General features: G+C 42.8%; 1 protein-coding gene and 24 non-coding genes across 26 annotated transcripts; all 25 read right to left on the bottom strand.

Annotated features, from left to right (window-relative positions):
• Nucleotides 1-9,719: 9,719 nt before the first annotated feature.
• elp6 (elongator acetyltransferase complex subunit 6) lies at nucleotides 9,720-13,503 on the bottom strand. 2 transcript variants are annotated; one of them, XM_010867484.4, is made up of 7 exons: nucleotides 13,111-13,503; nucleotides 12,465-12,543; nucleotides 12,263-12,330; nucleotides 12,013-12,137; nucleotides 10,706-10,904; nucleotides 10,437-10,595; nucleotides 9,720-10,339 (listed from the first exon to the last, which is right to left on the bottom strand). In XM_010867484.4, the coding sequence occupies exons 1-7, from the start codon at nucleotides 13,162-13,164 to the stop codon at nucleotides 10,217-10,219; spliced, it is 807 nt and encodes a 268-aa protein (XP_010865786.1). In that variant the 5' UTR covers nucleotides 13,165-13,503; the 3' UTR covers nucleotides 9,720-10,216. The 2 variants fall into 2 exon arrangements, with proteins under 2 accessions (XP_010865786.1, XP_010865785.1); XM_010867483.4 differs by having other exon boundaries at nucleotides 12,263-12,333; nucleotides 13,111-13,502.
• A 1,215-nt stretch (nucleotides 13,504-14,718) lies between these two features.
• Nucleotides 14,719-14,790, bottom strand: trnam-cau. Its single transcript has one exon. It is a non-coding gene; the product is annotated as a tRNA-Met (tRNA).
• A 1,124-nt stretch (nucleotides 14,791-15,914) lies between these two features.
• Nucleotides 15,915-15,986, bottom strand: trnam-cau. Its single transcript has one exon. It is a non-coding gene; the product is annotated as a tRNA-Met (tRNA).
• Nucleotides 15,987-16,596: 610 nt separating this feature from the next.
• Nucleotides 16,597-16,668, bottom strand: trnam-cau. Its single transcript has one exon. It is a non-coding gene; the product is annotated as a tRNA-Met (tRNA).
• Nucleotides 16,669-16,937: 269 nt separating this feature from the next.
• trnam-cau lies at nucleotides 16,938-17,009 on the bottom strand. Its single transcript has one exon. It is a non-coding gene; the product is annotated as a tRNA-Met (tRNA).
• A 271-nt stretch (nucleotides 17,010-17,280) lies between these two features.
• trnam-cau lies at nucleotides 17,281-17,352 on the bottom strand. The gene has a single exon. It is a non-coding gene; the product is annotated as a tRNA-Met (tRNA).
• Nucleotides 17,353-17,963: 611 nt separating this feature from the next.
• Nucleotides 17,964-18,035, bottom strand: trnam-cau. The gene has a single exon. It is a non-coding gene; the product is annotated as a tRNA-Met (tRNA).
• A 269-nt stretch (nucleotides 18,036-18,304) lies between these two features.
• Nucleotides 18,305-18,376, bottom strand: trnam-cau. Its single transcript has one exon. It is a non-coding gene; the product is annotated as a tRNA-Met (tRNA).
• A 269-nt stretch (nucleotides 18,377-18,645) lies between these two features.
• trnam-cau lies at nucleotides 18,646-18,717 on the bottom strand. The gene has a single exon. It is a non-coding gene; the product is annotated as a tRNA-Met (tRNA).
• A 269-nt stretch (nucleotides 18,718-18,986) lies between these two features.
• Nucleotides 18,987-19,058, bottom strand: trnam-cau. The gene has a single exon. It is a non-coding gene; the product is annotated as a tRNA-Met (tRNA).
• Nucleotides 19,059-19,327: 269 nt separating this feature from the next.
• On the bottom strand, nucleotides 19,328-19,399 carry trnam-cau. The gene has a single exon. It is a non-coding gene; the product is annotated as a tRNA-Met (tRNA).
• A 269-nt stretch (nucleotides 19,400-19,668) lies between these two features.
• trnam-cau lies at nucleotides 19,669-19,740 on the bottom strand. Its single transcript has one exon. It is a non-coding gene; the product is annotated as a tRNA-Met (tRNA).
• A 269-nt stretch (nucleotides 19,741-20,009) lies between these two features.
• trnam-cau lies at nucleotides 20,010-20,081 on the bottom strand. Its single transcript has one exon. It is a non-coding gene; the product is annotated as a tRNA-Met (tRNA).
• Nucleotides 20,082-20,350: 269 nt separating this feature from the next.
• trnam-cau lies at nucleotides 20,351-20,422 on the bottom strand. The gene has a single exon. It is a non-coding gene; the product is annotated as a tRNA-Met (tRNA).
• Nucleotides 20,423-20,691: 269 nt separating this feature from the next.
• trnam-cau lies at nucleotides 20,692-20,763 on the bottom strand. Its single transcript has one exon. It is a non-coding gene; the product is annotated as a tRNA-Met (tRNA).
• A 269-nt stretch (nucleotides 20,764-21,032) lies between these two features.
• On the bottom strand, nucleotides 21,033-21,104 carry trnam-cau. Its single transcript has one exon. It is a non-coding gene; the product is annotated as a tRNA-Met (tRNA).
• Nucleotides 21,105-21,373: 269 nt separating this feature from the next.
• trnam-cau lies at nucleotides 21,374-21,445 on the bottom strand. Its single transcript has one exon. It is a non-coding gene; the product is annotated as a tRNA-Met (tRNA).
• A 269-nt stretch (nucleotides 21,446-21,714) lies between these two features.
• Nucleotides 21,715-21,786, bottom strand: trnam-cau. The gene has a single exon. It is a non-coding gene; the product is annotated as a tRNA-Met (tRNA).
• Nucleotides 21,787-22,055: 269 nt separating this feature from the next.
• trnam-cau lies at nucleotides 22,056-22,127 on the bottom strand. The gene has a single exon. It is a non-coding gene; the product is annotated as a tRNA-Met (tRNA).
• Nucleotides 22,128-22,396: 269 nt separating this feature from the next.
• On the bottom strand, nucleotides 22,397-22,468 carry trnam-cau. The gene has a single exon. It is a non-coding gene; the product is annotated as a tRNA-Met (tRNA).
• Nucleotides 22,469-22,737: 269 nt separating this feature from the next.
• On the bottom strand, nucleotides 22,738-22,809 carry trnam-cau. Its single transcript has one exon. It is a non-coding gene; the product is annotated as a tRNA-Met (tRNA).
• A 269-nt stretch (nucleotides 22,810-23,078) lies between these two features.
• On the bottom strand, nucleotides 23,079-23,150 carry trnam-cau. Its single transcript has one exon. It is a non-coding gene; the product is annotated as a tRNA-Met (tRNA).
• Nucleotides 23,151-23,760: 610 nt separating this feature from the next.
• trnam-cau lies at nucleotides 23,761-23,832 on the bottom strand. Its single transcript has one exon. It is a non-coding gene; the product is annotated as a tRNA-Met (tRNA).
• Nucleotides 23,833-24,101: 269 nt separating this feature from the next.
• Nucleotides 24,102-24,173, bottom strand: trnam-cau. Its single transcript has one exon. It is a non-coding gene; the product is annotated as a tRNA-Met (tRNA).
• Nucleotides 24,174-24,442: 269 nt separating this feature from the next.
• trnam-cau lies at nucleotides 24,443-24,514 on the bottom strand. The gene has a single exon. It is a non-coding gene; the product is annotated as a tRNA-Met (tRNA).
• Between the last annotated feature and the right edge of the window lie 132 nt (nucleotides 24,515-24,646).

A 24,646-nucleotide genomic window follows, 5' to 3' on the forward strand; every position in this document is an offset into this window, starting at 1 on the left:
TACTAATACTGTGTTTGACCCCCTTTCCCCTTCAGAACTGCCTTAATTCTACGTGGCATTGATTCAACAAGGTGCTGAAAGCATTCTTTAGAAATGTTGGCCCATATTTATAGGATAGCATCTTGCAGTTGATGTAGATTTGTGGGATGCACATCCAGGGCACGAAGCTCCCGTTCCACCACATCCCAAAGATGCTCTATTGGGTTGAGATCTGGTGACTGTGGGGGCCATTTCAGTACAGTGAACTCATTGTTATGTTCAAGAAACCAATTTGAAATGATTCAAGCTTTGTGACATGGTGCATTATCCTGCTGGAAGTAGCCATCAGAGGATGGGTACATGGTGGTCATAAAGGGATGGACATGGTCAGAAACAATGCTCAGGTAGGTCGTGGTATTTAAACGATGCCCAATTGGCACTAAGGGGCCTAAAGTGTGCCAAGAAAACATCCCCCACACCATTACACCACCATCAATCAATCAATCAAATTTATTTATAAAGCCCTTTTTACAAAACAGCAGTTGTCACAAAGTGCTTTACAGAGACACCCGGCCTTAACCCCAAGGAGCAAACAACAGTAGTGTTGAATTTCAGTGGCTAGGAAAAACTCGATAAGAAGGTCGAATTTTAGGAAGAAACCTAGAGAGGACCCAGGCTCAGAGGGGTGACCAGTCTTCTTCTGGCTGTGCCAGGTGAGATATTAAGAGTCCAATTGGAATAATAAATACATTTCTCTGGGCTAAATCCAGAGTCTATTTGATTTTAGACTACGTCAGAAGTATGACCAGGTGGACAAGGACAGGGACAGCAATGGGCCCCCCAAACCAGGTAATCCGCAGGTGTGGACCAGGACCTCATCTCCTTCTAAAATGTAAAACTGGAGGAAACTGAGAAAAGTTAGTAGTACATCCCTCATATCCCCCAGCACAATAATATAGCAGCGTAACACCTTGGAACTGAGACGGGGGGGTCCGGTGACACTGTGGCCCTACCCGGGGGAGGCCCCGGACAAGGCCCAACAGGCAGGAAATCAATCCAACCACTTTGCCAGGCATCAACCAAAGGGACACCCACCAACCACATCCCCCCTGAATGAGGGCCGAGTATTGCTAGTGGCGTACAGCCCAAATGCACAAGTGCGCAACAGAGAGTCAACAACAAGCCAGTGACTCTTACCCCGAAAGGCATTGGAGGGAGGGCATCCCAGTGGCGACGAGAGCCCACCTGGCAAGACAGCAAGGGTGGACAGTATCAAGCCTACTGGTCACCTTCACGCCCCCGGGCCAGGCTACACCTAATTATAAACCGTGCTGTAGAGATGAGTTTTTAGTAGACACTTGAAAGTTTGCACTGAGTTTGCATTTCTAACCTTAATTGGCAGATCATTCCACAGGAGTGGAGCTCTATGAGAAAAGGCCCTGCCGCCAACTGTTTGTTTAGAAATTCTAGGTACAATTAAAAGGCCTGCATCTTGCGATCTAAGGTTACGTGTAGGTATGTATGGCTGGATCATTTCAGCAAGGTAAGTAGGAGCAAGTCCATGTATTGATTTATAGGTTAAGAGTAAAACCTTAAAATCAGCCCTAACCCTAACAGGCAGCCAATGTAAGGACGCCAGGACAGGAGTAATGTGTTCAAATTTTTTTGTTCTAGTTAGGATTCTAGATTTATTTATTAATTAACCACCAGCAATGGTAACAAGGCATGATGGATCCATGTTCTCATTCTGTTTACGCAAAATTCTGACTCTACCATCTGAATGTCTCAACAGAAATCGAGACTCATCAGACCAGGCAACATTCTTCCAGTCCAATTTTGGTGAGCTTGTGCAAATTGTAGCCTCTTTTTCCTATTTGTAGTGGAGATGAGTGGTACCCGGTGGGGTCTTCTGCTGTTGTAGCCCATCCGCCTCAAGGTTGTGCGTGTTGTGGCTTCACAAATGCTTTGCTGCATACCTCGGTTGTAACGAGTGGTTATTTCAGTCAAAGTTGCTCTTCTAGCAGCTTGAATCAGTCAGCCCATTCTCCTCTGACCTCTAGCATCAACAAGGCATTTTCCCCCACAGGACTGCCACATACTGGATGTTTTTCCCTTTTCACACCATTCTTTGTAAACCCTAGAAATGGTTGTGCTTGAAAATCCCAGTAACTGAGCATATTGTGAAATGGAGTTGGAGTTCAGGAGATTGTCTTGACCAGGACCACACCCCTAAATGCATTGAAGCAACTGCCATGTGATTGGTTGATTGGATAATTGCATTAATGAGAAATTGAACAGGTGTTTCTAATAATCCTTTAGGTGAGTGTAGTCTAATAGTCTAAGAAATCTTTCACCCTATTTCCTACATCTGGACAGGTTAATGTTTGGAGAAAGTCAAAAGATGCCTTCAGCCCACAATGTATTCTGCCAAGTGTAAAAATTATGGTTGATCTGTAATGGTGTGGGCAGCCATCTTATGGGAGTCACGATCTGATGATTGCTCTGCATTGTCATATAACAGCCAAGGAATGAGCCCATTTTACATGACCAGATGCACCCTGTGGTGAAGAAACTCTTCCCTTGTGATGTTCCAATATTCCAGAATGTATGAGGGCATTATCACACTGCTATACACCTTCCAGTTCAAGAATATCTTTATGACATCAAATGCCACCCATGGCCTCCTTAAGCACCAGGTCTGAACATCATTGAATATGGGAAGTTCTGGAGCGCAGAGTGCAAAGTAGATTTCCACCTCTTTCATCCCTCAAAGAACTGGAATCTTTTCTTGAAGAATGGTGCAATATCCCACTACACATGGTTCAGGACTTTTATGACAGCATTCCAAGAAGGATTGTTGCTCAAAGAGTGGCCCTACTCATTGCTAGGTTTCCATTATTTTGTTCACCTCCTGTATTTGAGAAACTACCATATCTGTTAGACAAAATACTACAATGTGCATTCCCATGAGGAAAGGGCAACCAGTTGAGTAAAAAAACAACATGGTGAACATAACCTAGATCCATTTCCCTTGTCATTATCACTCATAAGTATTTGCACAATTTTATAATTGTACATACCCTAACAATCAAAACGCCTTTATCCTTTAAAACGTGAGTCATTTTATTTCAATTTAATATAGCTTTTTTATGGTTAATATTAACCACCTGCTTTGGATAATATAAAAGAAAAATTTCCCATTGCAATAAAGTCCCTAAATTGAAGTAATCCCTACAAATGAGCGAAGTTGTTCACTCGTACCCTTAACCCACAGGTGTCGAACCGGTTCCACAGAGGGCTGAGTTTCAGCAGGTTTCCATTCATACCTTGTGCTAGATTGTCTAATAAGGTCACTAATTACTTAGGATTTACTGGTATTAGTGACTAGTAACAGCACAGGAATTTCACCTTGTCATCACAATTATTGACTAATTACTATTATTAGTAGATCAGCAATAATTTATCCATTGTAACTTTGCATGTTGATTTCCTGCTTTATACCACTGAGACTTTGAATATGGTCAATGTTTGAGTTGTCCCTGTTTTGCTGTGGACTGAGACCCCCACTGGTAGAGCGGAGAGAATCTCACTTGTTCATCCTATAGCTTTCCAGATCCGATACAGAACCAGAAAAGCCTAGTTCAGCCGGCCCGCAATTGATATTAATGAATGTTGTTGCCCACACTGGAGTCGCCCACATGAAAGACTATATCTTTAGCCACTACACCAAAGCGTCTAAACATTAGACAATTTTATCACGCATTAAGATGCAAAGTTTGAATATTTCGCTAAACACCATTCAGCAGTGTTAAACTGTATTATGTGTTTTGACTGTGACAGGAGTCAAACAAGGGACCTGTTGTTCCATAGTCTGCGTCTTTAACCACTACGGTATTGGACAAGGAGTAGTCACTCAGTAAGAGACAATCGCTCTTCTAGACCAGCTCTGCTTACATGGTCCCGCAAAAAGCATCCTTCTCACATGACAATATGGTGACATCTACTGGCTATGATTAAAAAGCGTTTTATTCTGTACACTACAGTACTTCCACATCAAGACCATGAGCCAAAAATATAAATGCAATTATTTTAATGGTAAAATCCACTGTAAAACCAACAATTTGGGGTGTTTTACTAGCTCACTACATCATTAACTATTTAGGAGATTCAGACAATCATGCACAACTGATGCTTGGTTTTGGATTTATCTTTAAACAGCCATATTCTTGTCAAAAACAGAAGGGTTATCAAGTTTAGTATATATTAAGCCTTAGTACTGGGGCGGACTCTGGCTGTCAGTGGGGCAGGGGCGAAATAAAAGGGCATCAGCTGCATGTGGTGGGGTACCAGCGCGCATAAATCTGTGATGCATTTATGGTGAAACAGGTCCAAACCCTGGTTAAGATTAAAATTGAAAATGAGCTGTACAGTTGAAGTTGGACATTTACATACACGTGGGTTGAAATCATTGAAACCAAATTTTCAACCACTCCACAGATTTCATGTTAACAAACTGTAGTTTAGGCAAGTCGGTTAGGACATCTACAGTGCGGCAAAAAAGTATTTAGTCAGCCACCAATTGTGCAAGTTCTCCCACTTAAAAATATGAGAGAGGCCTGTCATTTTCATCATAGGTACACTTCAACTATGAGAGACAAAATCTGAGGTTTGCTAGAGAGCATTTGGATGGTCCAGAAGAGGATTGGGAGAATGTCATATGGTCAGATGAAACCAATATAGAACTTTTTGGTAAAAACTCAACTCGTCGTGTTTGGAGGAGAAAGAATACTGAGTTACATCCAAAGAACACCATACCTACTGTGAAGCACGGGGGTGGAAACATCATGCTTTGGGGCTGTTTTTCTGCAAAGGGACCAGGACAACTGATCTGTGTAAAGCACAGAATTAATGGGGCCATGTATCGTGAGATTTTGAGTGAAAACCTCCTTCCATCAGCAAGGGCATTGAAGATGAAACGTGGCTGGGTCTTTCAGCATGACAATGATCCCAAACACACTGCCCAGGCAATGAAGGAGTGGCTTCGTAAGAAGCATTTCAAAGTCCTGGAGTGGCCTAGCCAGTCACGAGATCTCAACCCCATAGAAAATCTTTGGAGGGAGTTGAAAGTCTGTGTTGCCCAGTGACAGCCCCAAAACATCACTGCTCTAGAGGAGGAATGAGCCAAAATACCAGCAACAGTGTGTGAAAACTTAGTGAAGACTTACAGAAAACGTTTGACCTCGGTCATTGCCAACAAATGGTATATAACTAAGTATTGAGATTAACTTTTGTAATTGACCTAATACTTATTTTCCACCATAATTTACCAATAAATTCATAAAAAAATCCTACAATGTGAATATCTGGATTCTTTTCCTCATTTTGTTTGTCATAGTTGAAGTGTACCTGTGATGAAAATTACAGTCCTCTCTCATCTGTTTAAGTGGGAGAACTTGCACAATTGGTGGCTGACTAAATACTTTTTTGCCCCACTGTACCTGGTGCAAGACAAGTAATTTTTGCAACAATTGTTTACAGACAGATTATTTCACCTATAATTCACTATATCACAACTCCTGTAGGTCAGAATACATACACTGTGTTGACTATGTTGTAGGCTAATTTACATAATTTGAGTCAACTGGAGGTGTACCTTTGGATGCATTTCAAGGCCTACCTTCAAACTCAGTGCCTCTTTGCTTGACATCATGAGAAAATCAAAAGACCTCAGAAAATAAATTGTAGACCTCCACAAGTCTGGTTCATCCTTGGGAGCAATTTCCAAACACCTGAAGGTGCCATGTTCATCTGTACAAACAATAGTACGCAAGTATAAACACCATGGGACCATGCAGCTGTCAAACCGCTCGTGAAGGAGACGCGTTCTGTCTCCTTGAGATGAACGTACTTTGGTGTGAAAAGTGCAAATCAAATCCCAGAATAACAGCAAAGGACCTTGTGAAGATGCTGGAGGAAACAGATGCAAAAGTATATCCACAGAAAAATGAGTCCTATATCGAAATAACCTGAAAGGCCTTTCAGCAAGGAAGAAGCCACCGCTCCAAAACCAATAAAAAACGCCAGACAACCGGTTGCAACTACACACTAGGACAAAGATCATACTTTTTGGAGAAATGTCCTCTGGTCTGATGTAACAAAATATAACTGTTTGGCCATAATGACCATTGTTATGTTTGGAGGAAACATGGGGAGGCTTGCAAACCTAAGATCACCATCCCAACCGTAAAGCATAGGGTGGCAGCATCATGTTGTGGGGGTGCTTTGCTGCAGGAGGGACTGGAGAAATTCACAAAATAGATGGCATCGTGAGTAAGGAAAATTATGTGGATATTTTGGAGAAACATCTCAAGACATCAGTCAGGAAGTTAAAGCTTGGTTGCAAATGGGTCTTCCAAATGGACAAATACCCCAAGCATAAATTTGTGATGCATTTATGGTGAAACCCTGGTTAAGATTAAAATACTTCCAAAGTTGTGACAAAATGGCTTAAGGAAAACAAAGTCAAGGTATTGGAGTGGCCATCACAAAGCCTTGGCCTCATTCCTATAGAACATTTTTGGGTAGAACGGAAAAAACCTGTACGAGCATGGAGGCCTAAAGAACTCACTCGGTTACACCAGTTCTGTCAGGAGGAATAGATCAAAAATCACCCAACTCATTGTGGAAAGCTGGTAGAAGGCAAAGTTTGACCCAAGTTAAACAATTTAAAGCAATGCTACCAAATAGTAATTGAGTGTATGTAGACTTCTGACCCACTGGGAATGGGATGTAATAAAATAAAAGCTGAAATATTATTGTGACATTTCACTCTTAAACCCAGAAAAGGAAAGCCTAGCTCACCCGGCCCCCAATTCAAAGTAATAAATATTTTTGCCCTCTCTGGATTCAAATTTGGGCCTCCCACATAAGACAATGTGTCTTTAATCACTACGCCACAGTGCCATATGGTTGCCCCCTCACTAGCCACCATTTGGCATTGTGTTAAACCGATTAACAGTTCTTATGGAATTTACCTCCACCACAAATAGCATTTATGAACTGTGTGGCTTTTGTCACTGGCAATTTTAACAGCTTATTAGCCAGTTATAGGCTTACTAGTATCTAACTTACTATTTGGAATAGTCATAAAAATGTAGCAATTGCTAGCGAGAATGAAGATGAACTGTGCACTGCCAAAGCTTTTTCATTACATGGCACAAAAACCTTTGTTTTTCTATCATTCATGAATGACATTGATACAATAACTATCAATATAGTTGACAACAACTGACTTTTTCGTCAAGAGAAAAAACCTAGAGAATCGTGGAAACCCATACTCATTTACTTCCCAAGGGCTTAATAAAGCCTATATTACCCCAAAAACCATGCACGGGTGCATACTTAGACAATCCACCAGAAATAGTTGTAATATAACCGTAAAGGTTTTATTTTAGGCTTACTTTAACGTTGCTACAGAAGGTTGTAGCCAGCAAAGTTTTTGTCTGTCCGGAACAAATCTTAATACATAATTAGAGTTGACTGGGATGAGATTCAAACATGGGACCTAGTCCTAGTTTGTAGGTCTGCTTCTCTAACCACTACGCTATTTAACAAGGGTCGGTCGGTCAGTCAGTGAGTGACATTCACTCTTCTTGGCTAGCTCCGCTTACGTGGTCCAGCAATACAGTGGTAATCCTTACTGACCTAAGACATGGAATTTCATTAGGATAAAATGTCAGGAATTGTGAACTGAGTTGTTTGAGATGTATTTGGCTAAGGTATATATGAACTCCCAACTTCAACTGTATATTGAGGTGCATAGTCAGGGTAGGGAGACAGTCAGAAAGGTGAAATCAGGGTAGATAAAACTTAAAGACATTACTACACTTTCTCTTTGATTTGAGTTGGATCCAGTCCACCAATTATCATAGAAATGTCCAAGTAAGCTACCTAGCAAGGCATCCTCTAGCATATTGTATAACATGGTATGCAGATTAAAAACAAAACAAACCAGAAAATGCAGTCTACACACATTAGTAATGCATCTTAAGTAGGCTCAAATCTTTCCGTTGGTTTAAATGAAACACATATTGCTATGTAACAAACCTCACACACTGTAGTGGGATGTGAATGTTACAGCTCAGACTGCACTAAACCCACTGAACACCTGAATATTCTAAAGGGGGTGTGGCTATGAAGGTTACAGCTCAGACTGCACTAAACCCACTGAACACCTGAATATTCTAAAGGCGGTATGGCTATGAAGGTTACAGCTCAGACTGCATTAAACCCACTGACACCTGAATATTCTAAAGGGGGTGTGGCTGTGAAGGTTACAGCTCAGACTGCACCAAACCCACTGTCACCTGAATATTCTAAAGGGGGTGTGGCTGAGTGTGTGTGTGAGAATTATACCAAAAATAAAGGGGTACTCCACCCAAGAGATGATTCTACCTCATTTCCACTCTTTTGGAGCCAATAAACTCATCCAGACAGTTTAGAAAGAAGAAAACATATATTTAGAAGCATCTCCATGCAAACTTTTCAACTTCTACATGCTAACGATTTTAAAACCTGTCTGGTTTAGTTTATTGGCTCCAAAAATAAATTAAATTGAGGTAGAATCATGCTACCAATAAACAGTTTTTTAAAAGGACATATAAAAACAGGGGGCACCAGGAGGGCATTTTCCACCATAGAGGCATCCCATGAGGGCAAATTGTCTTGCATGTAGGAGCACATTGAGGCCACAGATTTTCTAGAATGTAAGGCAGTCTACATGACACTGCATCACATGATCTCCATTGGAAGGGCACCCACTAGAACCATTAATCACATTTCCTCACACATAGGGGCACCCATGAGTACCCTGCATCACAATTCTTCCACTGGAAGGGCAACAATTAGTGCACTGCATCACATGTTCACCCCGCCCCCAAAAGTGGACTATTAACTTGATTAGGAAATTATCTACAGAATCTGCTTTTCCCCTTGTTTCTTATTTTGCCATCTTCGCAATAACTTTCTTAGTGCCACTCGAGTTGTCAAACCTGTAGCACTCTTTAATGTTAAAATTGAGACTTGCTTACTTCGACCAGTGTTAAGCTGTGTTTGAAGTTGTTGTTCTGTGAGCTGCCCATCACGCAAAGCTGTTGACTCCCAGAAACGTGTCTGGCAAATCCAAAGACAGCAGAATCAAGACCTCTTCCTATAAGTTTCCTCCAGTTTCCAGGTGCCTTTTGATGGTGTAGGAAACTACTCACTGACACCTTGCCTTTCTTTGCAGAACAACTTTGTATAAAAATTATATTGAGATGTGTACTGCAGTAGTTTTCAAACCTCTCCTCAGGGAATCTCAGTCGGTCCGGGTATTTGAATTACTCCCGAGCTAGCTTACCCGATTCAACTTGTCAACATTCCTCAAACCCTGGATTAGTGAATCTGCTGTGCTAGTTGAGGGCTACAGCTAAGATGTGGAATGTCTGGGGTTCCCCGAGGAGAGTTTTGAAAATCACTAGTCTACTGGTCATTTTTGCTTGTATTTATGCTTGTAATATAGTAAAGCTTATCAAATTCGGGGAACATATGAGCTTGCTAGTAAAACAATTGCTGTTAAGTTTCCTTACTAGAAACCGGTATGACTTCTGGATGTTGTGGTTTGCCTTTGACCAGGAAATGTATATGGCCATTTCTACCAGTGAAATGCAGCAGCGTTTGTATTTGTGTCAAATGAGGAAATATTTTTTTTTTATGGCAATAAATAAGTAAATAGAGCAGTGCTGAAACTTTAATTAGAACCAGAACCTAGTCAGTTCAGTTTCCACATCAATTCCATATTAGCTTACGCTCAGGTTTGCAACACATGGGTCTTTGGTTGGTTCTTTAGCAAAAATGAATTGATCAATTAAATTCAACATTTTAAACCGTTAATTATGTCTATAATCATAAACATAATTAACAGTTGAAATTGCTAATTGCATCTCAACAAATAGCCTAATTGAAACACAAAGGCAATAAAGACATCTACTGCCCTTCCTTCATCCGCATCCCACAATGACATTCTAATGCCGTCTTTCCATTCAGTAAAAAAAAATACAACTGAAAAATTTATTTGACTGAAGGCAGCAGACAGTTATCTGTCACTCTCTCTCCAACAATTAGTGCTCAGTGTTGTTGGGTGCCTAGGGAACCATGAATTGCCTAAAGGAGGCCAAGGCCTGAGAAGGGAGCAGAGGTGTTAGAGGACTGCACTGGATGTCCCCCTGGCAAAAAACAATGTCCCCTTGTCACAGACTTTATACTGGAAAAGCTTCCTCTGGATCTGCAGCCCGTCACATCGACCCCGCCAGCACACTTCTACCTGCAAAACATGTTGTGTTGATGTTTAATGGTTTTCTACTGTATGCCATTTCTGTCATTCTCTCCCTCACAAACACAAAGAATGTAATCCAGCTCACTTCTCCATGGATGTCCCTGCAGTAGCCAGTGGGGAGACCCTGTACTTGGAGTGTAAGGCTGCATTGGTGTGTAAGGCCCCTCTGGAGCCGCTCAGAGCCCTCATCGCTCTCCTCTTCCTCCTCTTCTGCTTCACATCGAACTAATATCACCATGGTTCCCTACAGACCACACAGAAAATGGGTAGTAGATTAGAGAAGACAAATGTGTGATGTGTGCTGTGGCACATTTGGACACAGAGTGAGTTTAAGAGATACTGTATTTATCAGACCTGCAACTCAGAGCAGAAGGTGGCTCTGCAGTAATGGCTGAAATCCAGCACCGCACCAACGCTGACCCCAAGACTCAGAACAACACTGAGGTCATCTACCATGAGCACAGGGGGACCCCAATCCTCAGCTCGACCCTCTGAACCCCTAATGTTGCCGTGCACAAAGTCATACAGACCTCGTAGGCCGGAACTGGGATCTCTACGGGAACAGAAAGACGGGGAAAAAATTGAAAGTGCTGACAAAGGAATGAGAAACAAATAGAAAGAGATAGAAGGGTACAGAATTAACATAATCAGCATTTACATCAGATAAAAGGGGCATGCGTGTCTGTCAAATTTAGAGGACTTCCTTTAAGAGTCTGAGGTCATTAATGCATTCGAAAATGTTTTTTTGTAATGTTCAAGGATTGTTTAAAAATAAACAGATTCTCTTAATGTAATTCACATTTAGAGGTGAAGCATTATCAAGAAGCAGATTAAACAGCATGACCATTACACAGGTGCATTGCATGTATGTCACTAACAATGCTTTTTACAGTGCTTTAAAAACATACAATTTTTACACATCTTGAAATAAATGTGTGATAACATGTTAACTGAATAAACCTAAGACAATTGGACGCATTAATGTTTCCATTAAATGTGTCTGTAACATTCATATTTTATGAAAGTTTTAGAACATGGTAACGATGACATTCGGACATTAAGGGAACGAGAGTAACTAAGAAAAAAAACATGCTAAAAACATTAGCTGAAGACTTTGGCTGACAAAATTATTATTCTAACTGGACAATGGAGTGACAGGTAACATTATAAACACATTAGGACATCAAAGCCTTCACGATTGAAAAATACCCTGTGCAGGCAATAATTTCAACAATCAGCAGTGGGGATCCCATTCTCAGTAGCTCCCACATGTAGCCTAGGTACAAATGACATTGTTGTGCTTCTAAAGAATTTATGAGTAATGTAGCATCTTTCACACATCACATTATTACATGAATTCAATTAAGGCCTTTCTGTTCACATGAACATTTCAAATGCTCTGATTTTTTAATGTATATTTTTATGTACATTCAATATATTTAATGTACCATTCATAGGCGTATTATAACACATTGGAGAATCTTCATGTAAACCACGTAAGCGGGTTTTAAGAAGGAGTTTCTTCTTAAGAATGGTTGCAAAATGAGGCCCTCTGAGTGGAAATGATCCTGCGTGGTTTTAGCACAAATGTGTGCGCAGGCATGGTTGAAAAATTAGGCCCCTGGAATCAAAGATCATTTAAAAAACACCACAACAGGTACCTGAGGAAGTCCAGAGCTGGGGTTCCATTGCTGGTGTCGCCCTGAAGCAGCACCCCCAGGGATTCCTTCAATCCCTCTAAGAACACCAGCTGCCCTTTCTCCCTCGCCTGGTTCAAACTCACACCCTGATTTAGAGGAACACAAAGACCCTAAACAAAATGTAGATCCTACATCTCCACCAGGCAAAACAACTTTAAAGACAAATTCTTACCTGCACAGTATGTATCACACAGATCTAAAATATACTCACCAACCGTTGACTTACTGCACTGTAGTGACTGAAGGACTGCACAAGACCGAGGAAACACACCTTGCAGCCTGCTGTAAAACAAATGCACAGACCAATGCAGTCTAGACATAAGAGTACATCAACGCACTGAACAAATTGGCCCTTCGTGTCCCTTTACTTCCAGACTTTAAACTGTACATCATTCCCCCACAAACAAACTCACCTCGTAAATAAAATGAGAGGAAATGGTGAATGAGGAAGGATGCGTCTGTCTGTCTGTCAGACACCAAGATAAACTCTCCCTGCAGGAAAGATAGCCAAAAGGTAGATAGAATAGGCAGACAGCATAAGCCTTTAAATGGTCTTTGCATTTTTGGATACATTTTACCTAAAATGTGATCAGAACTTCATCTAAGTCCTAATAATGGATCAAGTGAACATGGTGTGAACAAATCACAAAAACAATTTGACTTTTGTATCTTATAATTGAACAAAACGATCTAACATTCAATTTAATTGTTAGAGGAAGTATTTAAACATATACATAATAATGATTGAGAAATGAACTGACTATGGCAAAACATGTTGACGTAACACCGTTATTAATAACAAGGTAGGTTTGCATCTTTTGGGCATATAACTTCACTCACAATTTTGACCAATATTATGGTGATTATCTAAATATAAAACTGAACTTTTCTATATACGAAGAATTTGGAAACGAAAAAACTTTTGACAGTTTAATAACATTTCATTTAAATAATCTTGAGGTTCACACATTTGTAAACATTGGATCATCATGCTCAATAAAGAAGTGGGAAACAGAGACAATTCCATAGTTGAAAAAACGAACTTCAGATCATAGTTACCTGCTTGAAACTTTCGGGACTGCTGTTGAGAATACTATTCAATTCTGCAAACATCTTGAGAGGGGATAAAGAATTCTCTAATATTTTGTGTATATTCTGGTGAGTACAAAACTGTAGTTAGCTAGCTACATACATTCGAAAATTGTCTTTCATTGAACTAGTGCTACGTCGTCATAATTAGCTACCCTGGTAACCGGCAATAGCTAAAAGTTGTCGTAGAGTAGCTGAATTAATACACAAATAATTGTTTACGAAGATCAGTACACTCTCGACACGAATTCAACCAGTTTTTATGAAGAAGTAAGAAAAAAAGGCATGCACTGATGGACAAGCAAAGATTCTGCTATACGGTTCTTAGTCGTAGTCTTCATCTTCTTCTTTTGAATTAATGGCTGATCGCATCCATGGAAAGTGCATATACCGCCACCTACCGTACCGGAGTGTGAGGCAGCTCATGGCCTGCCTTTCCTATATCCTCCCGCTTAGACCTGTAGCCAGGGGCGCAACTACCCTATTGCAGAATGTTTAAATGGCTTAATTAGTTACGTAATGATATTGACTTCCTAAAAAACACCATGCAGAGCATGGTTTCCATCCATTGGCAAATGGGATGGAGGAGCAGCTTGCTTCCATTGTGCCACTCAACTTCATGCCTACCTGGTAAGTTAGGAAATATAGTCCAATATTGAATTTGATTGAACTACTCAACGAGTTGGTTTAATCATGCTTACTTGCTAAAGGTAACCTGGCATAGCAGAGGATGGTTTCAATCCATCAACCTCTGGGTTATGGGCCCAGCACGCTGCACCACTCTGCTGAAAAACACCCCAGATGGGACTCGAACCGAAAATCCCTGGTTTAGAAAGCCAGTGCCATATCCAGGCCACTGCGGTAACGAACCAGGTTGTTAACAAGATACAGGCCATCAGATCTTTAGGAAACTGGCTTTGGTGCCTTACCCATTAAGCCACTGGCGACACAGGCAATGCTGGAAACGGGCTAGAAACCATCAGATGACTAGGAAACTGTTGTGGAATGGCAGAGCCAAACGCGGAAAAGAAGTTGATACAATCACTAAGATGGAAACTCCAATATACACACGGTATTATGGGGGTATTTTGGACAAAAAAACCTACTCAATAGCTAAAGCTGGGGGCTATTGCTAAATTACTCAAGCACAAGTTGGTTTCTACTAAGCGACAATCTGGTTTACGGGCCAAACAAGCTTCAGCTGCGCCACTCTGGTTCACGTAGATTGGATACTTGTTACCCAGCATAACAGAGGATGACTTTGACTCCCCTACATCAGGGTATTTGGCCCAGAACTCTTCGCTGTGCAACACAGAGGGCAAATTAGGATAACTAGCCCATTGCCGAATTTGTTTCAACAGCTAAATTAGTAACGGACTGATATTGACTTGCTAAAAATCACCCTGCAGAGCATGGTTTTTGTCCATTGACAAACGGGATGGAGGAGCAGCTTGGTTCCATTGTGCCACTCAACTTCATGCCTACCTGGTAAGTTAGGAAATATAGTCCAATATTGAATTTGATTGAACTACTCAACGAGTTAGTTTATCATGCTTACTAGCTAAAGGTAACCTGGCATAGCAGAGGATGGTTTCGATCCATCGACCTCTGGGTTATGGGCCCAGCACGCTTCCGCTGCGCCACTCTGCTTCATGTTGATGGGTTACTGGTTACCCAGCATAACAGAGGATGACTTTGACTCCCCTACAGAGTATTTGATATTGACTTGCTAAAAATCACCCTGCAGAGCATGGTTTCCGTCCATCGACAAACGGTATCGAGGAGCAGCTTGCTTCCATTGTGCCACTCAACTTCATGCCTACCTGGTAAGTTAGGAAATATAGTCCAATATTGAATTTGATTGAACTACTCAACGAGTTGGTTTAATCATGCTTACTTGCTAAAGGTAACCTGGCATAGCAGAGGATGGTTTCGATCCATCGACCTCTGGGTTATGGGCCCAGCACGCTGCACCACTCTGCTGAAAAACACCCCAGATGGGACTCGAACCGAAAATCCCTGGTTTAGAAAGCCAGTGCCATATCCAGGCCACTGCGGTAACGAACCAGGTTGTTAACAAGATACAGGCCATCAGATCTTTAGGAAACTGGCTTTGGTGCCTTACCCATTAAGCCACTGGCGACACAGGCAATGCTGGAAACGGGCTAGAAACCATCAGATGACTAGGAAACTGTTGTGGAATGGCAGAGCCAAACGCGGAAAAGAAGTTGATACAATCACTAAGATGGAAACTCCAATATATACACGGTATTATGGGGGTATTTTGGACAAAAAAACCTACTCAATAGCTAAAGCTGGGGGCTATTGCTAAATTACTCAAGCACAAGTTGGTTTCTACTAAGCGACAATCTGGTTTACGGGCCAAACAAGCTTCAGCTGCGCCACTCTGGTTCACGTAGATTGGATACTTGTTACCCAGCATAACAGAGGATGACTTTGACTCCCCTACATCAGGGTATTTGGCCCAGAACTCTTCGCTGTGCAACACAGAGGGCAAATTAGGATAACTAGCCCATTGCCGAATTTGTTTCAACAGCTAAGTTAGTAACGGACTGATATTGACTTGCTAAAAATCACCCTGCAGAGCATGGTTTTTGTCCATTGACAAACGGGATGGAGGAGCAGCTTGGTTCCATTGTGCCACTCAACTTCATGCCTACCTGGTAAGTTAGGAAATATAGTCCAATATTGAATTTGATTGAACTACTCAACGAGTTAGTTTATCATGCTTACTAGCTAAAGGTAACCTGGCATAGCAGAGGATGGTTTCGATCCATCGACCTCTGGGTTATGGGCCCAGCACGCTTCCGCTGCGCCACTCTGCTTCATGTTGATGGGTTACTGGTTACCCAGCATAACAGAGGATGACTTTGACTCCCCTACATTAGAGTATTTGATATTGACTTGCTAAAAATCACCCTGCAGAGCATGGTTTCCGTCCATCGACAAACGGGATCGAGGAGCAGCTTGCTTCCATTGTGCCACTCAAATTCATGCCTACCTGTTAAGTTAGGAAATATAGTCCAATATTGAATTTGATTGAACTACTCAACGAGTTAGTTTATCATGCTTACTAGCTAAAGGTAACCTGGCATAGCAGAGGATGGTTTCAATCCATCGACCTCTGGGTTATGGGCCCAGCACGCTTCCGCTGCGCCACTCTGCTTCATGTTGATGGGTTACTGGTTACCCAGCATAACAGAGGATGACTTTAACTCCCCTACATTAGAGTATTTGATATTGACTTGCTAAAAATCACCCTGCAGAGCATGGTTTCCGTCCATCGACAAACGGGATGGAGGAGCAGCTTGCTTCCATTGTGCCACTCAACTTCATGCCTACCTGGTAAGTTAGGAAATATAGTCCAATATTGAATTTGATTGAACTACTCAACGAGTTAGTTTATCATGCTTACTAGCTAAAGGTAACCTGGCATAGCAGAGGATGGTTTCGATCCATCGACCTCTGGGTTATGGGCCCAGCACGCTTCCGCTGCGCCACTCTGCTTCATGTTGATGGGTGACTGGTTACCCAGCATAACAGAGGATGACTTTGACTCCCCTACATTAGAGTATTTGATATTGACTTGCTAAAAATCACCCTGCAGAGCATGGTTTCCGTCCATCGACAAACGGGATGGAGGAGCAGCTTGGTTCCATTGTGCCAATCAACTTCATGCCTACCTGGTAAGTTAGGAAATATAGTCCAATATTGAATTTGATTGAACTACTCAACGAGTTAGTTTATCATGCTTACTAGCTAAAGGTAACCTGGCATAGCAGAGGATGGTTTCGATCCATCGACCTCTGGGTTATGGGCCCAGCACGCTTCCGCTGCGCCACTCTGCTTCATGTTGATGGGTGACTGGTTACCCAGCATAACAGAGGATGACTTTGACTCCCCTACATTAGAGTATTTGATATTGACTTGCTAAAAATCACCCTGCAGAGCATGGTTTCCGTCCATCGACAAACGGGCTTGGAGGAGCAGCTTGTCTTCCATTGTGCCAATCAACTTCATGCCTACCTGGTAAGTTAGGAAATATAGTCCAATATTGAATTTGATTGAACTACTCAACGAGTTAGTTTATCATGCTTACTAGCTAAAGGTAACCTGGCATAGCAGAGGATGGTTTCGATCCATCGACCTCTGGGTTATGGGCCCAGCACGCTTCCGCTGCGCCACTCTGCTTCATGTTGATGGGTGACTGGTTACCCAGCATAACAGAGGATGACTTTGACTCCCCTACATTAGAGTATTTGATATTGACTTGCTAAAAATCACCCTGCAGAGCATGGTTTCCGTCCATCGACAAACGGGATGGAGGAGCAGCTTGCTTCCATTGTGCCACTCAACTTCATGCCTACCTGGTAAGTTAGGAAATATAGTCCAATATTGAATTTGATTGAACTACTCAACGAGTTAGTTTATCATGCTTACTAGCTAAAGGTAACCTGGCATAGCAGAGGATTGGTTTCGATCCATCGACCTCTGGGTTATGGGCCCAGCACGCTTCCGCTGCGCCACTCTGCTTCATGTTGATGGGTGACTGGTTACCCAGCATAACAGAGGATGACTTTGACTCCCCTACATTAGAGTATTTGATATTGACTTGCTAAAAATCACCCTGCAGAGCATGGTTTCCGTCCATCGACAAACGGGATGGAGGAGCAGCTTGCTTCCATTGTGCCACTCAACTTCATGCCTACCTGGTAAGTTAGGAAATATAGTCCAATATTGAATTTGATTGAACTACTCAACGAGTTAGTTTATCATGCTTACTAGCTAAAGGTAACCTGGCATAGCAGAGGATGGTTTCGATCCATCGACCTCTGGGTTATGGGCCCAGCACGCTTCCGCTGCGCCACTCTGCTTCATGTTGATGGGTGACTGGTTACCCAGCATAACAGAGGATGACTTTGACTCCCCTACATTAGAGTATTTGATATTGACTTGCTAAAAATCACCCTGCAGAGCATGGTTTCCGTCCATCGACAAACGGGATGGAGGAGCAGCTTGCTTCCATTGTGCCACTCAAATTCATGCCTACCTGGTAAGTTAGGAAATATAGTCCAATATTGAATTTGATTGAACTACTCAACGAGTTAGTTTATCATGCTTACTAGCTAAAGGTAACCTGGCATAGCAGAGGATGGTTTCGATCCATCGACCTCTGGGTTATGGGCCCAGCACGCTTCCGCTGCGCCACTCTGCTTCATGTTGATGGGTGACTGGTTACCCAGCATAACAGAGGATGACTTTAACTCCCCTACATTAGAGTATTTGATATTGACTTGCTAAAAATCACCCTGCAGAGCATGGTTTCCGTCCATCGACAAACGGGATGGAGGAGCAGCTTGCTTCCATTGTGCCACTCAACTTCATGCCTACCTGGTAAGTTAGGAAATATAGTCCAATATTGAATTTGATTGAACTACTCAACGAGTTAGTTTATCATGCTTACTAGCTAAAGGTAACCTGGCATAGCAGAGGATGGTTTCGATCCATCGACCTCTGGGTTATGGGCCCAGCACGCTTCCGCTGCGCCACTCTGCTTCATGTTGATGGGTTACTGGTTACCCAGCATAACAGAGGATGACTTTAACTCCCCTACATTAGAGTATTTGATATTGACTTGCTAAAAATCACCCTGCAGAGCATGGTTTCCGTCCATCGACAAACGGGATGGAGGAGCAGCTTGCTTCCATTGTGCCACTCAACTTCATGCCTACCTGGTAAGTTAGGAAATATAGTCCAATATTGAATTTGATTGAACTACTCAACGAGTTAGTTTATCATGCTTACTAGCTAAAGGTAACCTGGCATAGCAGAGGATGGTTTCGATCCATCGACCTCTGGGTTATGGGCCCAGCACGCTTCCGCTGCGCCACTCTGCTTCATGTTGATGGGTTACTGGTTACCCAGCATAACAGAGGATGACTTTAACTCCCCTACATTAGAGTATTTGATATTGACTTGCTAAAAATCACCCTGCAGAGCATGGTTTCCGTCCATCGACAAACGGGATGGAGGAGCAGCTTGCTTCCATTGTGCCACTCAAATTCATGCCTACCTGGTAAGTTAGGAAATATAGTCCAATATTGAATTTGATTGAACTACTCAACGAGTTAGTTTATCATGCTTACTAGCTAAAGGTAACCTGGCATAGCAGAGGATGGTTTCGATCCATCGACCTCTGGGTTATGGGCCCAGCACGCTTCCGCTGCGCCACTCTGCTTCATGTTGATGGGTGACTGGTTATCCAGCATAACAGAGGATGACTTTAACTCCCCTACATTAGAGTATTTGATATTGACTTGCTAAAAATCACCCTGCAGAGCATGGTTTCCGTCCATCGACAAACGGGATGGAGGAGCAGCTTGCTTCCATTGTGCCACTCAACTTCATGCCTACCTGGTAAGTTAGGAAATATAGTCCAATATTGAATTTGATTGAACTACTCAACGAGTTAGTTTATCATGCTTACTAGCTAAAGGTAACCTGGCATAGCAGAGGATGGTTTCGATCCATCGACCTCTGGGTTATGGGCCCAGCACGCTTCCGCTGCGCCACTCTGCTTCATGTTGATGGGTGACTGGTTACCCAGCATAACAGAGGATGACTTTAACTCCCCTACATTAGAGTATTTGATATTGACTTGCTAAAAATCACCCTGCAGAGCATGGTTTCCGTCCATCGACAAACGGGATGGAGGAGCAGCTTGCTTCCATTGTGCCACTCAACTTCATGCCTACCTGGTAAGTTAGGAAATATAGTCCAATATTGAATTTGATTGAACTACTCAACGAGTTAGTTTATCATGCTTACTAGCTAAAGGTAACCTGGCATAGCAGAGGATGGTTTCGATCCATCGACCTCTGGGTTATGGGCCCAGCACGCTTCCGCTGCGCCACTCTGCTTCATGTTGATGGGTGACTGGTTACCCAGCATAACAGAGGATGACTTTGACTCCCCTACATTAGAGTATTTGATATTGACTTGCTAAAAATCACCCTGCAGAGCATGGTTTCCGTCCATCGACAAACGGGATGGAGGAGCAGCTTGCTTCCATTGTGCCACTCAACTTCATGCCTACCTGGTAAGTTAGGAAATATAGTCCAATATTGAATTTGATTGAACTACTCAACGAGTTAGTTTATCATGCTTACTAGCTAAAGGTAACCTGGCATAGCAGAGGATGGTTTCGATCCATCGACCTCTGGGTTATGGGCCCAGCACGCTTCCGCTGCGCCACTCTGCTTCATGTTGATGGGTTACTGGTTACCCAGCATAACAGAGGATGACTTTAACTCCCCTACATTAGAGTATTTGATATTGACTTGCTAAAAATCACCCTGCAGAGCATGGTTTCCGTCCATCGACAAACGGGATGGAGGAGCAGCTTGCTTCCATTGTGCCACTCAACTTCATGCCTACCTGGTAAGTTAGGAAATATAGTCCAATATTGAATTTGATTGAACTACTCAACGAGTTAGTTTATCATGCTTACTAGCTAAAGGTAACCTGGCATAGCAGAGGATGGTTTCGATCCATCGACCTCTGGGTTATGGGCCCAGCACGCTTCCGCTGCGCCACTCTGCTTCATGTTGATGGGTTACTGGTTACCCAGCATAACAGAGGATGACTTTAACTCCCCTACATTAGAGTATTTGATATTGACTTGCTAAAAATCACCCTGCAGAGCATGGTTTCCGTCCATCGACAAACGGGATGGAGGAGCAGCTTGCTTCCATTGTGCCACTCAAATTCATGCCTACCTGGTAAGTTAGGAAATATAGTCCAATATTGAATTTGATTGAACTACTCAACGAGTTAGTTTATCATGCTTACTAGCTAAAGGTAACCTGGCATAGCAGAGGATGGTTTCGATCCATCGACCTCTGGGTTATGGGCCCAGCACGCTTCCGCTGCGCCACTCTGCTTCATGTTGATGGGTGACTGGTTACCCAGCATAACAGAGGATGACTTTAACTCCCCTACATTAGAGTATTTGATATTGACATGCTAAAAATCACCCTGCAGAGCATGGTTTCCGTCCATCGACAAACGGGATGGAGGAGCAGCTTGCTTCCATTGTGCCACTCAACTTCATGCCTACCTGGTAAGTTAGGAAATATAGTCCAATATTGAATTTGATTGAACTACTCAACGAGTTAGTTTATCATGCTTACTAGCTAAAGGTAACCTGGCATAGCAGAGGATGGTTTCGATCCATCGACCTCTGGGTTATGGGCCCAGCACGCTTCCGCTGCGCCACTCTGCTTCATGTTGATGGGTTACTGGTTACCCAGCATAACAGAGGATGACTTTGACTCCCCTACATTAGAGTATTTGATATTGACTTGCTAAAAATCACCCTGCAGAGCATGGTTTCCGTCCATCGACAAACGGGATGGAGGAGCAGCTTGCTTCCATTGTGCCACTCAAATTCATGCCTACCTGGTAAGTTAGGAAATATAGTCCAATATTAAATTTGATTGAACTACTCAACGAGTTAGTTTATCATGCTTACTAGCTAAAGGTAACCTGGCATAGCAGAGGATGGTTTCGATCCATCGACCTCTGGGTTATGGGCCCAGCACGCTTCCGCTGCGCCACTCTGCTTCATGTTGATGGGTGACTGGTTACCCAGCATAACAGAGGATGACTTTAACTCCCCTACATTAGAGTATTTGATATTGACTTGCTAAAAATCACCCTGCAGAGCATGGTTTCCGTCCATCGACAAACGGGATGGAGGAGCAGCTTGCTTCCATTGTGCCACTCAACTTCATGCCTACCTGGTAAGTTAGGAAATATAGTCCAATATTGAATTTGATTGAACTACTCAACGAGTTAGTTTATCATGCTTACTAGCTAAAGGTAACCTGGCATAGCAGAGGATGGTTTCGATCCATCGACCTCTGGGTTATGGGCCCAGCACGCTTCCGCTGCGCCACTCTGCTTCATGTTGATGGGTGACTGGTTACCCAGCATAACAGAGGATGACTTTGACTCCCCTACATTAGAGTATTTGATATTGACTTGCTAAAAATCACCCTGCAGAGCATGGTTTCCGTCCATCGACAAACGGGATGGAGGAGCAGCTTGCTTCCATTGTGCCACTCAACTTCATGCCTACCTGGTAAGTTAGGAAATATAGTCCAATATTGAATTTGATTGAACTACTCAACGAGTTAGTTTATCATGCTTACTAGCTAAAGGTAACCTGGCATAGCAGAGGATGGTTTCGATCCATCGACCTCTGGGTTATGGGCCCAGCACGCTTCCGCTGCGCCACTCTGCTTCATGTTGATGGGTGACTGGTTACCCAGCATAACAGAGGATGACTTTAACTCCCCTACATTAGAGTATTTGATATTGACTTGCTAAAAATCACCCTGCAGAGCATGGTTTCCGTCCATCGACAAACGGGATGGAGGAGCAGCTTGCTTCCATTGTGCCACTCAACTTCATGCCTACCTGGTAAGTTAGGAAATATAGTCCAATATTAAATTTGATTGAACTACTCAACGAGTTAGTTTATCATGCTTACTAGCTAAAGGTAACCTGGCATAGCAGAGGATGGTTTCGATCCATCGACCTCTGGGTTATGGGCCCAGCACGCTTCCGCTGCGCCACTCTGCTTCATGTTGATGGGTTACTGGTTACCCAGCATAACAGAGGATGACTTTAACTCCCCTACATTAGAGTATTTGATATTGACTTGCTAAAAATCACCCTGCAGAGCATGGTTTCCGTCCATCGACAAACGGGATGGAGGAGCAGCTTGCTTCCATTGTGCCACTCAACTTCATGCCTACCTGGTAAGTTAGGAAATATAGTCCAATATTGAATTTGATTGAACTACTCAACGAGTTAGTTTATCATGCTTACTAGCTAAAGGTAACCTGGCATAGCAGAGGATGGTTTCGATCCATCGACCTCTGGGTTATGGGCCCAGCACGCTTCCGCTGCGCCACTCTGCTTCATGTTGATGGGTTACTGGTTACCCAGCATAACAGAGGATGACTTTAACTCCCCTACATTAGAGTATTTGATATTGACTTGCTAAAAATCACCCTGCAGAGCATGGTTTCCGTCCATCGACAAACGGGATGGAGGAGCAGCTTGCTTCCATTGTGCCACTCAACTTCATGCCTACCTGGTAAGTTAGGAAATATAGTCCAATATTAAATTTGATTGAACTACTCAACGAGTTAGTTTATCATGCTTACTAGCTAAAGGTAACCTGGCATAGCAGAGGATGGTTTCAATCCATCGACCTCTGGGTTATGGGCCCAGCACGCTTCCGCTGCGCCACTCTGCTTCATGTTGATGGGTGACTGGTTACCCAGCATAACAGAGGATGACTTTGACTCCCCTACATTAGAGTATTTGATATTGACTTGCTAAAAATCACCCTGCAGAGCATGGTTTCCGTCCATCGACAAACGGGATGGAGGAGCAGCTTGCTTCCATTGTGCCACTCAACTTCATGCCTACCTGGTAAGTTAGGAAATATAGTCCAATATTGAATTTGATTGAACTACTCAACGAGTTAGTTTATCATGCTTACTAGCTAAAGGTAACCTGGCATAGCAGAGGATGGTTTCGATCCATCGACCTCTGGGTTATGGGCCCAGCACGCTTCCGCTGCGCCACTCTGCTTCATGTTGATGGGTGACTGGTTACCCAGCATAACAGAGGATGACTTTAACTCCCCTACATTAGAGTATTTGATATTGACTTGCTAAAAATCACCCTGCAGAGCATGGTTTCCGTCCATCGACAAACGGGATGGAGGAGCAGCTTGCTTCCATTGTGCCACTCAACTTCATGCCTACCTGGTAAGTTAGGAAATATAGTCCAATATTGAATTTGATTGAACTACTCAACGAGTTAGTTTATCATGCTTACTAGCTAAAGGTAACCTGGCATAGCAGAGGATGGTTTCGATCCATCGACCTCTGGGTTATGGGCCCAGCACGCTTCCGCTGCGCCACTCTGCTTCATGTTGATGGGTGACTGGTTACCCAGCATAACAGAGGATGACTTTAACTCCCCTACATTAGAGTATTTGATATTGACTTGCTAAAAATCACCCTGCAGAGCATGGTTTCCGTCCATCGACAAACGGGATGGAGGAGCAGCTTGCTTCCATTGTGCCACTCAACTTCATGCCTACCTGGTAAGTTAGGAAATATAGTCCAATATTGAATTTGATTGAACTACTCAACGAGTTAGTTTATCATGCTTACTAGCTAAAGGTAACCTGGCATAGCAGAGGATGGTTTCGATCCATCGACCTCTGGGTTATGGGCCCAGCACGCTTCCGCTGCGCCACTCTGCTTCATGTTGATGGGTTACTGGTTACCCAGCATAACAGAGGATGACTTTAACTCCCCTACATTAGAGTATTTGATATTGACTTGCTAAAAATCACCCTGCAGAGCATGGTTTCCGTCCATCGACAAACGGGATG

This window comes from Esox lucius, chromosome 20, assembly GCF_011004845.1.
Source record: "Esox lucius isolate fEsoLuc1 chromosome 20, fEsoLuc1.pri, whole genome shotgun sequence".
NCBI classification, from domain to species: Eukaryota; Metazoa; Chordata; class Actinopteri; order Esociformes; family Esocidae; genus Esox; species Esox lucius.